The sequence below is a fragment of the Cyprinodon tularosa genome, unplaced genomic scaffold (genome assembly GCF_016077235.1).
Source record: "Cyprinodon tularosa strain WSP-4 unplaced genomic scaffold, ASM1607723v1 ctg533, whole genome shotgun sequence".
NCBI lineage: Eukaryota > Metazoa > Chordata > Actinopteri > Cyprinodontiformes > Cyprinodontidae > Cyprinodon > Cyprinodon tularosa.
The window spans coordinates 86,555-98,766 of record NW_024039267.1 but is presented as its reverse complement, the minus strand read 5'-3'; the positions used below and the strand labels follow the sequence as shown (position 1 = coordinate 98,766).

The 12,212-nt window shown below is 40.9% G+C and overlaps 1 protein-coding gene across 3 annotated transcripts; it reads left to right on the top strand.

Annotated features, from left to right (window-relative positions):
• Positions 1–1,516: 1,516 nt before the first annotated feature.
• Positions 1,517–6,702, top strand: eif5a (eukaryotic translation initiation factor 5A). Of its 3 annotated transcripts, none has more exons than XM_038304386.1 (5): positions 1,517–1,802; positions 3,584–3,833; positions 4,075–4,179; positions 5,319–5,450; positions 5,618–6,702. In XM_038304386.1, exons 1-5 carry the CDS (start codon positions 1,552–1,554, stop codon positions 5,681–5,683), a joined length of 804 nt encoding a protein of 267 aa, XP_038160314.1. In that variant the 5' UTR covers positions 1,517–1,551; the 3' UTR covers positions 5,684–6,702. The 3 variants fall into 3 exon arrangements, with proteins under 3 accessions (XP_038160314.1, XP_038160316.1, XP_038160315.1); XM_038304388.1 differs by having other exon boundaries at positions 1,554–1,692; positions 3,646–3,833; positions 5,618–5,753; XM_038304387.1 differs by having other exon boundaries at positions 1,592–1,692; positions 5,618–5,753.
• Positions 6,703–12,212: the final 5,510 nt, after the last annotated feature.

The following is a 12,212-nucleotide window of genomic DNA, read 5'->3' as shown; positions in this document are numbered from 1 at the left end:
TATCCTCATTTCTTCGACTTTACGTCGAATCCTATTAAACCATCTTCCTCTCCTTTCTTCTTCCCATTGTTTATGCCACCTTTCCTTCATCCTTTGTTTAATGATACTTTTCATTTCTGTCTTACTCAAGTTAGTCATCATATCAGTTGTTTTATTTTTTTATGCTTCCTTAGCCATCTTATCTGCAATTTCATTGATCCCTATATGTGCTGGTGCCCAAATAAATATAACACTAATATCCATCATTTGAACTTGTTAGAAAACTTGCTGTATTTCAATTAAAAGGTCTAATCTATTTTCCAATGGAGTAACTATTGGTAAGCAGAGACTGCAGTTGCTTAGGGGCCCCGTCTCTGACACCTGGTTGGCCCCCTACGCAATTGTGTACTAGAACGTCTGTAATGGTGCGAAAAATTCCTCTTAAAACCACCTGATTTTAAAATAACTGACCGGACCTTATTTATACAGCAACACATGGCAGATGTCAACATGATGGTGAGCCGTTTAAACACGACACCAATAGCAAAGCAGACAGTGGTACTTTTAATTACTATTTTGATAACTGTGTATAATTCATTAAACGGCTGGTAAAAAATACACTCATATAATGTGTTTCAAACCCCATTAAAGATCTTAAAAGAACCATGTATTTGAGTGTTTTATTTTTTACACTACAGGTAATCCAGAGCGTAGATTAAAACCATAACTGTTAGGTACAATGTGTTAGCGATGATGGATACCAAAATGATGTACTTAAGCTGATTCCAGAAACGAAAAAGGAAAGAAGAGCTGCTAGAATAATGGAAAAAAATTCCCAAAATAGGTGGACGTTGCTTTTACAGTGAGTAAAGATTGTGACCAGGAGATGAATGGAGAGGGTTGGTGAGGAGGGGGCTGTGAAACTCGAGGTAGCCTGATAAGACTGATTTTACAGCAGAGTATACTAAAGTACATCCATGTCTAGTGAAGGTGAAGAATGAGGAACTGATGACGCCTGTATTTATGGGGCACATTTTGGGTCAGTTGTGTACGCCGCTGCAGGGTTTGGGGGGGGGGGTTGGTTATGGGGTGTTGTACTTCATATGGGCCCCCCCCAGATAATATTGCTTAAGGGCGTATTGTTTTGTTGTTACACCATTGATTAAAGCTGAACTCGAATCAGAACATATAATTGATCTTAATTGTCTCACTTCCTCTATCCATTGTAATGCTAATAATATTGCCAATAATTCTCCTGTATATACTGATAATTCATTATTTATTCTCCTATTTACTTTGATATTAACATCTAGTGTACATTGGTTATTGGCTGAGAGCCCTAATAAAACATTTCTTGCTGCGCCTCTGGTTATGTCCACACATTTTTTATATATATAAACTTTATTAGAAAAAGTTTTATAATACAGAAAAAAGTATAATTTACAGTGAACAATCACCAGGGGTTTGGGTTATATCCACACATGTGTGACAGGCTCTTCCAGAGCAGCGTATCAGTGAGCTCACGGGTTGCCATGTTCGCTAATGACTGACATATCCTCTGTGTCTGCCTGAATGAGGCTAGACTCGGACAAACCTGGCATCCCTTTCTGCCTGGCTGAACACATATATGCCCCCTCCTCCCCTCTTCCTCCGCGGATGCTGCAGTCAAGTTGGCCGCGCCTGCGCACTCTCGGTCCTCTTTTTGCTCGGAAGGTAAGTGCGGCATGGCGCGTGTTTCTTCCTTCAGGGAATAAACGGAGAACTTTATCCGTTATTTGCTCACCGGAGAGCGGATTCCGAGGCAGGAAGGTAGTTTCCTCCCGGTAAGCGAAGCCCTCGCAGTAGTTCCCTGGTTTAGCCGCTGGATTCCTGTCGGGCGGCGGGGCAGGGTGTGGGTGTCCGGGGTTGAATCAAAGGGACATGCGGCCTTCGGCGGCGCGGCGCTTGATGTCATGTCGGCCGTGCTTTCCTGCCTCTCCGCGCTGCGTATCATCGGCCAGCTCTCCATTAAAAAAGCGAAATAAAAGCTGGAAATCAAACTGCCGTCGAACGTGAAATGAATCTCTGGTTCTATCTGGCAGCTCGTAGCTGTTAGCATGTGTAGCAGCTGCTAGCTAAGCGTTAGCTCACTTTTAAATTATCACTTAAATGAATTGGCAATAGTTTAGTTTTAGATATCAAACGAGGCGTATTAATTAAATTATGTGATCCAAGTGCTTTTAAAATGACTAAATATGGTTTATTTTCCTTGAACCTCCCCGCTGTCTGTCGGTGTTGTTAACAGAAGGCCAAGCTAGCGGGCGCTACTTTCATAAATTATCCCGTAAATCCCCACGAGAGACGCATTCCTAGTTTGTCTCCAACATTTTTTCTGTCTTTAATTCACATTAGGGTATTTCTGCTGCAGTAAGTGACGGATAGCCCTTTAAATCAGTGGTGGATGACACAGCAGTTGAGCCTCGTGTTTAGCCGGCTAGCCCGTCACAGCTTCCACGTTTCATGGACGCTGCGGATTTATCGCTGCTGTTGATCCAGACCTGTTAGACTGATCGGTCAAATGAGGAATATTTAACATTTTCTCCTAAAATTCAGCTCTGCATCTAAGATCTGATGAGTAAGGCTGCTATAGAGGCCCCAGAAAGGCAGGGAGAGCAGCTAACTTAAGTTGTCCCTTTAAAATATAAGGAATAACAATGTTTTATTTGTCTAATGCAAGTATAACTTACTTAGGAAACTTAATCCCAATGTTCCAAGAATTTAAAGCATACATGAAATGAAGTATGAGTTTTATTTAGTTTGAATGGACTCAACTAAGATTTGTTTATTGCTGCTATGATGGAAAATCTAATTACTTTGCTTTATAGTTTATACTCTTATAAGTAGGCTACTTAAAAAATTAGAATTTAATGGTTTAAATATTTTAGTCAATAAGAACGTAGATTAAGTCACAAATTTAGAGCTGTGTATATATAATTATACAACTTTTAAAAGTTGCTAAAATTGAATAAAACAGCATCTATTGTCTTTTAAGGGCGTCACTGAAACCCAGAACCATCTATTTGGGTAAAAACAAAAACTTAAACGTTTTGTAACATGAAGGTGCAAACTTTGAATCGATTCTCGTCTTGGTTTAATATTTTACCTTCTACAGATATTTGTATTTTTTGATGTAGTGAGGCCTCCTTTAAGCTCAGGTTTTCATAATTAACTGCTGACTTAAATTAGTCTGGAGGGGGTTGGATTGAGGAGTGGAAAGATAGATGCTGATGGTTTCTTCGGTTTTCGCTCGTCAACATGGGAATGTAGCTTCTTGATTCTCTTCAGTGTTTTCCATAAATGTTAGAGCATATCATGGACACCTAGATTACTAAACTGTTGACTTGTAATTGCAGTTAAGCAACGTTGAGCATGTTAGGAAATCATCCAGATTTAATCCTTAAAATTTACTTTAACTTGAGAAACCGTTCACCTGACTGACTTAAAAACTATGAACCCTGATTGTTGCAGCTGTTATCAAACAGTTTTTTGCTGCGTCTTCTATTAAAGCTGAAGTCGTACTGGACGATGGGAGCTGGGATTACATCTACTCTGTTTATATTTCCAGTGCCGCCCACCAGAAGCTGTTTACTGTTTACCTGATCAGAGTTCTGTCGTCTGTCCTCGCAGCGCCCCAGACCCATCGCACCATGGCAGATCCCGATCTTGACTTCACGACTGGTGAGTCTGGCGCCTCCGCCACCTACCCTATGCAGTGCTCTGCCCTGCGTAAGAACGGGTACGTGGTGCTGAAGGGACGTCCTTGCAAAATCGTGGAGATGTCCACCTCCAAGACCGGCAAGCACGGACATGCCAAGGTACGTTTGGCTTTTTGAATGCCAGGGTTTGACCCAGTTTTCAAGACTGTTAAAGGTCAAATCGGTTCCTCTAGGTAGAGATCACATTTTTAGACTTCTGTTGTTTTAGTTTTCTTCAAATATAATAATTGAAAGTTCAGTTTTGTTTTGTTGTTCTTAAGAAATATTGAGCTGTTTTATGTGAATTTAAGCAGCTGTTGGTCAGTTTAGCTGCAGTGAGCTGTTCTGTTTTCTCCTGTAGGTTAACCTGGTTGGAATTGACATCTTCACCAACAAGAAGTATGAAGATATGTGCCCCTCCACCCACAACATGGATGTTCCCTCCATCAAGAGGACAGATTATCAGGTATGCTGGTTTGTGTTAACCAGAGAATGAAGACCTCGCCTGCATTAGGCTGAGCTCCGCTGCAGTGATCCTGAATCTGTGCCAAACTCCAGCCTGTCCTTAATGATGATCTGCTTGTTCAGTTTTCACTTTCCTGATCATCCATCTTTCAGTTGAACTAAATACTGTTGGATACTTCTGTTCATGTTTGGAATAAACCATAGTCTTGCACCAGGATCAGACTGTAAGGACCACATTTCAGGATACTAGTTCCATGCAGTTATTTTAGGACCAGGCTTGATGCCTTATTTAACAGTTTCTAATCAATTCACTTTGGCAGCTAGAAAGTGTTTCTGCAGAGTTAGCAGGGATTGTGGATCATCGCAGCTGGTTTTAATACAGGCTTTTAGACATGAAGGAAAATCAAAACAGCTGCTGATTGATCTGTTTTCCATTTATTGGCTGTTTTGGGTTTAAATTTGCTTTAAAGTTTAGCAGGATGATTTCTCTCCCTCGTTAATCTAATGTCTGTAATTTGGGCCATCAGTAAGCCTCGGTGTCGGCCTGCAGCTTCTTTACTTGATGATGATTTCTCTGGAACCAGTGAGCCATCAGTGCTGAACACTGTCTGGGAAACTTTTCTGTTTTGTACATTATTTCTGGGTTAGAGGAAAAATGTTTTGTCTTTCTTGAAGTTTTCAATCTTTTAGATTTTAAAAATTAGGGGAATAAAATAACATTTTACTTTTTGAGGTTTCAAAAATGCAGAACATGACTAAATGTCGTGTACATTTCTTACGCTTGAATGTCTGTCTCTGCTGTTAGCATAGCGGTGCGGTTAGCTTGAAGCTAGCAGATTTAATTTATTTTATGTAGAGACTACTGGGACCATTTAGCATTTCCTGTATAGATGGACTGGGTGAGTCCTGTCCTAAAGAGGTTCAGAACAGGCTAGTCCCCTCACTATCCTGCGCAGGGCCAGCCAGTCTATCCCAGTGGGTGATGGACTGACTGGCCCTTCAACATCACCAAACCTGTTTGAAGCTCCTAGATTAGGTGTTGGGGTGAGTGTGGATCATCAGTGAGGATCTTAACGGTCATGGAGGAATGATCGCTGGTTTATTTATTCTAACGTTATGACACCTATGTTTTCTCTGCAGCTGGTTAACATCAATGAAAACTACATGTCCTTGATGGGCGACAACGGCGACATCAGAGAGGACCTGCGCGTCCCTGAGAGCGATGTCGGCAAGGAAATTGAATCAAAGTTCGAAGCCGGTGAAGAATTTATGGTGAGTTTTTTTTTTTTTTTTTCAAATTCTTATAAGTCCTTTATTTAATGGCAGAGCTGTTGGCCCCCCTGAATGACCCCCCCCCTTGCAGGGAATGTCTGGACTCTGAGCAACGTGTGTAAAGTTTCAGTTGATTGACTTGAACACGTTGCTATCCCTCTCTGCAGGTCACCGTCATTTCTGCCATGGGGGAGGAATGTGCCGTCGCCACCAAGGTCCTGGCCAGCAAATAGGGAGACGGACTTTGCTGCCCAGGCAACAAGCACCACCCACAACCAGTCTCTTGCATTCTCATTGGTTCTGCCACCAAAGCATCGGTCTTCACAGACAACCTCAAAACATTCAGTTGTAATTTCTCCCTCATCTTGATCTTTTTATCCCCCCCCCTCCCTCCTCCTCCCCCTCCTCCATATCTCTTTTCCGTTGCTGTTGGGAATGTTCCTCTGCCTGATCCAGTTTTGTTTGGTAACAATCTACTTTATATAAAAACAACTTTAAAAAAAAATCCCGATCAGTTGCTCATTCCTGCTTATTTTGCCTTCAGTGTTGGTTTCCGCCGCTCACATTCCTGAATGTTTAAAAAGAAACAAACTTTGGGGTTCAGCTTTTGTATGATTATTATTTTTGATATTCTTTAGATTAAATAAAGCGGATCTGAGGCGTCTTGGAGGGATGGGGTCAAGGGGAGGGTTGGCTGCCCCTGTAGATACTTCATTCTGGTTTAGGTTGGCCCTCTAGCAGCCCTAATGCTTCCTAGCATGGCCTTGATCTCCCTCCCAATCACTGGTTCAGGGTGGCCGGCACTTAAAGAGCACCTGAGGCCCCCCCAAGCATGTAAAGCTGTAAACCTGAGAAAAGAGAAATGTTCTTCTTCCCCTGCTTCCCTTCAGGAACAAAAGCTTCAGTAACTTCTCCCTCGTTGTCTGGGGACAGGCTGGTGCACTCATAACGGCGGTCCGATGCAAAGTGGCTAATCCCGCCCCTCCCTCATAACACCCCCCCCCCCCATTACAAAAAGTGTTACCTTTTGTTTTTAGAGGCGAGTGTGAGCGTGGCGCGGTGTGGGCCTCCAACCTGTGGGAGGCAGTTTGCAGTGAGGAGTGTGGTTATTTTATTTTTTTTCTTTGAGGGACTTTATTTGGGTTGGGGAGGGTGGTTCAGTTGCAAACTTTTTTTGTTCACTCGAGGCCTTTGTCACTTGACTGGAGAAGGCAAAAATAAAACAATGATACAAATGGATAAAAACTGCAAATGCTGTCTGGTTTTCTGTCCAAGTTCCACCACATTGGGATCATTCTGTGGGTAGGGAAAAATGCGTTATGTTTTAATTCCTTGCAGAGTTTCTAAAACCTGAAAAGTTAAGATGTTCATGAGTGTTCTGGTCTTATCATTTGCTATGGAGTCAGTTACTTAAAAATGTAACTATTCTGCTAAACTTATATCTTTACCAACATTCATTTTGGTAACTAGTTGTATACCTGCAAATGTTGAATTTTAATTAAACTCGGTGCCTCAATTCTTTGTGGAAATTTAGAAGGAAAATGTTTTTTAAAAAATTAACTGCACAAATGAATTTTGGCAGAATTAGATTTGAGCTCAGGAATCAGAGGATTCCACAGCCATCTAACCTGAGACTTGACTTTGGTTTAGCGACCCAAAGTCTTTTTTTTGCGCAGAACAAATACTGCCCTTGTTTAAAGTCTGATCATTTGGAGCTCCAAGTCTTCATCTGAAAACAATGCTTCATGGAGGTGCTTCATTTCCAGTTAGTATTGGTACCAGAACCTGCTCTGATGAGCTCTGCATCACCAGCAAGCTAAGCTGGACTTCATAGAGGAAGGCAAGGCACAATAACCAACAGAGATGAGCTACAGACGGAGTGAAGTAGAGCCCATCCAAAGGCTGGGTAGACCAGCCAGAATATAGTAAAATTCCCAGCAAAGGAATAGTTACAAATACTAATAAAGCTAAAGGCAAGTTAATTCATAGAATGCAATTCAGTAAATGGACAATTCAAAGAGCTTTACATGAATTAAAATAGACTAAAGTTGAATAAAGCAGTTGTAAGACATCCTTCAACTAAATACCTCGGTTAACAGTTTACCTTCAAAGGCAGCTCTATAAAATGGGTTTTTAACTTTGACTTCAAAGAACTCCGGCTTTCATCACACTTCCAGTTTTCTGGGAGTTTGTTCCAGTCAGTGGAGCATAGGAACTAAATGCTGCTTCTCCATGTTTGGTTCTAGTTCTGGGTGAACTGACTAGGCTGAAACTACAGGTGCTGGTCATAAAATTAGAATATCATGAAAAAGTAGATTGATTTCAGTAATTCCATTTAAAAAGTGAAACTTGTATATTATATTCATACATTACATACAAACTCATATATTTCAGATGTTTATTTTGTTTAATTTTGATTACAAATGACAACAAATGAAAATCTCAAATTCATCATATCAGAAAATTAGAATATTGTGAAAAGGTTCAAAATTGATGGCCCCTGGTGCCACACTCTAATCAGCTAATTAACTCAAACCACCTGCAAAAGCCTTTAAATGGTCTTTCAGTCTAGTTCTATAGGCTACACAATCATGGGGAAGACTGCTGACTTGACAGTTGTCCAAAAGACGACCATCGACACCTTGCACAAGGAGGGCAAGACACAAAAGGTCATCGCTAAAGAGGCTGGCTGTTCACAGAGCTCAGTGTCCAAGCACATTAATAGAGAGGCGAAGGGAAGGAAAAGATGTGGTCGAAAAAAGTGTACAAGCAAGAGAGATAACCGCACCCTGGAGAGGATTGTGAAACAAAACCCATTCAAAAATGTGGGGGAGATTCACAAAGAGTGGACTGCAGCTGGAGTGAGTGCTTCAAGAACCACCACACACAGACGTATGAAAGACATGGGTTTCTGCTGTCGCATTCCTTGTGTCAAGCCACTCTTGAACCACAGACAGCGTCAGAAGCGTCTTGCCTGGGCTAAAGAGAAACAGGACTGGACTGCTGGTGAGTGGTCCAAAGTCATGTTCTCTGATGAAAGTAAATTTTGCATTTCCTTTGGAAATCAAGGTCCCAGAGTCTGGAGGAAAAGAAGAGAGGCACTTCATCCACGTTGCTTGAAGTCCAGTGTAAAGTTTCCACAGTCAGTGATGGTTTGGGGTGCCATGTCATCTGCTGGTGTTGGTCCATTGTGTTTTCTGAGGTCCAGGGTCAACGCAGCCACATACCAGGAAGTTTTAGAGCACTTCATGCTTCCTGCAGCTGACCAACTTTTTGGAGATGCAGATTTCATTTTCCAACAGGACTTGGCACCTGCACACAGTGCCAAAGCTACCAGTACCTGGTTGAAGGACCATGGTATCCCTGTTCTTAATTGGCCAGCAAACTCTCCTGACCTTGACCCCATAGAAAATCTATGGGGTATTGTGAAGAAGAAGATGCAATACACCAGACCCAACAATTCAGAAGAGCTAAAAGCCACTATTAGAGCAACCTGGGCTATCATAACACCTGAGCAGTGCCACAGACTGATCGACTCCATGCCACGCCGCATTGCTGCAGTAATACAGGCCAAAGGAGGCCCAACTAAATACTGAGTGCTGTACATGCTCATACTTTTCATGTTCATACTTTTCAGTTGGCCAACATTTCTATAAATCCTTTGTTTTTATTGGTCTTCAGTAATATTCTAATTTTCTGATATGATGAATTTGAGATTTTCATTTGTTGTCATTTGTAATCATCAAAATTAAACAAAATAAACATCTGAAATATATGAGTTTGTATGTAATGTATGAATATAATATACAAGTTTCACTTTTTAAATGGAATTACTGAAATCAATCTACTTTTTCATGATATTCTAATTTTATGACCAGCACCTGTAGAAGACCTGAGTGGTCTGGGAGGTTGATTCACTAACAGATCTGTTATAGATTGAGGTGCTTATCTATTCAGTGATTTCTAGACTAACAATAGGGTGTTAAAGTCTATTCTCTGAGCTATAGGGAGCCAGTGGAAGGATTTCAGAACCGGGCTGATGTGCTCTACGTTCTTAGTTCTATAGAGGCTATAATTAGTTCTAGCTGTAGTGTATCTTTTTGTTTAATGCTCGATTATATTTGGCAGATATGAGCAGCAGTTTCTTCCAGCTGTATTTTGTTTTAAAGTGGGTTATAAGTAGAGTTTTTAATTTATTTTTTTATTTACATCTGGTCATTCAAAATGGATCCAACATCTAAGTTATGGAGAAACACTCTAATTTGAAAGAACTTTGAGGCCATTAACAAACTCCAAACCAAACACTGAAGCTGCTTTTATTGTTGCGGGGGACTTCAACCGCTCCAACTTAAAGACAGTCCTCCCCAGATCCCACCAACATGTCTCCTGGACCATGTTTACTCCAACCTGGCTGGAGCTTACAAGGTGTCACCCCCTCCCAGACATCGGTACTCATTCAACGTGTGAAACCTATTGTGAGGACAGTAAAGGTGTCGCCGGGGGCCTCGGATGTTGTGCTCCAGGTCCGATTCAGTGTACAGATTCGAAAACTTTCCACCACTCAGACTTTAATCAGTACACCTCATCTCTACTGGACCACATCTCCACCACCATAGACTGGGTCACCACCCACAATCGTATCACTATGTACCCCAACCAGAAGCCCTGGATGAACCGGAATGTTCGCCTCCTACTGAAGGCCCGCAACATGGCCTTCAGTTCAGGGAATGCACCGCCCTGCAGACCGTGTGTTGACTCACATTGATTTTCAGTCCTTTTCAACCCTAAAACTAACCATTACGAGGACCAGCAAAATGTTCTCACTTTACAACAACTGCTCCTCATTGTGAGGGTGAAATTGGAAACATAGTCCTCACTCTGGAAAAAAATAGAAATCTAGATAAGTCATTTTTTTCTTAAAATAAGTTAATTTGTTCTTGAATTGGTGAAAGAGTCATTTTGCCAATGGAACAAATTAATTTACACTTAAAATAAGTAAACACAATTGTATTGTCTTATTTCAAGTGCATATTATCAAATTATATTATTTTAAGAGTAAAAATACTCATTCTATTGGCAAACTATCTCATTTACCTAGGCAAATTAAGGGTAAATAAACTTAATTTAGGAAAATTAAACTTTTTTCTAGATAGTTTTTCCAGTGCACTCTGATATCTAGATGGGTATAATCACACACACACTGTCATATGGACTGTCCGCACACACGCACAGACACAACAATCTACAGATCCAACACCACTTACACGTATTTCTCAATTGCAGCTGTAAATAATCTGTAAATCTTTCATCTGCTATTATTTATCCTGTGTTCTAACCCATCAAATATATATATATAATTCATATCTTAACTTTCATGTATAATCAGTATATAGTGTTAGGATATTTATCACTGAAGATGTGTGAGGTTATAACACCTTGGTATTGGCTGTCTGTTTCGCATCAGAAATGACGTTTTAATCTAATTAGGACAGTTCCTCTGTCCAGCTATATACAGTTATCATCTTCATTCTGCATGTGGCAAAGATGTGGAAATGGAATGAGAGCAGTGTCCTTCAGCTAAAAACAAAGTGTAATATTTTGAAGGCTGGAGCCATGGATGTCTCCTCATCTGCTAACATGTATGATGTGATGATGTGGCAGACTGGACTTGTATAAAATGCTTCTCTAACTGTGAATCGGGGCCACTTCAAGCAACTTGTCTGATCTGAGTAAGATTACAATTTCTATCAAAATCTGTTATTGTGTCCCATGGTTATTTGATACATATAAGTTATGAAGTGTTATTTAAAGAGTTTGTCAATATTATATTAAATTATATCCTATATAGCACTTCTGGATATATGCTAACTACATTCCAACGCTTTGCAGCTGTGACAGTGTAATGACAATAAAGTTAAATTCTATTCTAACTTGAAGGTAAAGTGAGGTGAGTAGCTTCTGCGCTGAAAGGAGTCAGCTGAGAGGACTTGGATGATTCTTTATTGAGGTAGATCCAGAACCTTGTGGAGGAACAACATGGGATCCTGCAGCAGGATCAGCTTAGTGCCTCCAACCCTATCTATGAATCACCTTTAACTGATGCAGGGAGTATTTTGGATACTTTGGTACAAGTAGGATCAGGTTATGTATACTTGGTGTTATTCCCCAAACAGATCCATGAGTTGTTGTTTTTTTAACTTCATGTTTCTGTGATATTTTCTTCCTGAGTTGCAGTTTTTGAAGCCATGACAGCCACACCCCAGCCTGCAGATGAGTCACTCCCTCCTGCACGTCTGCTCACTGGAAAAATGAATGCATTACTTTTTTTGTCATTCTCCAGCTCTTCTCCCTCATAGTGAGGGTTTTGGTTTGGTGAGTCACCCAGAAGCCCTCTGGTTTTCCTCCATGTGTTCAGAGACACGGTGCAGCTGAATGAATGGAGCTGCAGCAGGCCCACAGAGGAGGAGGAGAGCGGGTGAATGATTGAACAGGATCAGCAGGTTTATTATCAGGGCGGTAGCTGACCTTTGGATCCACCTCATTCTACAGCTCAGCTTCTGCTCTGACACTTCAACCATGTGCTAATCTGTTTACAGGTAAAACTTGCCTCTGTCATGGGGAACATCGCTTTTAACTCGCGGTTTAACAGTTAAAACTTCAGGTTGAAAGTATTGGTGGGTTAATACAACACCTACAGCATGATCAGCATGGAAACTGTATTTATTTTGACATTTATTCATTTATTTTGGCTTTGATTTCTAG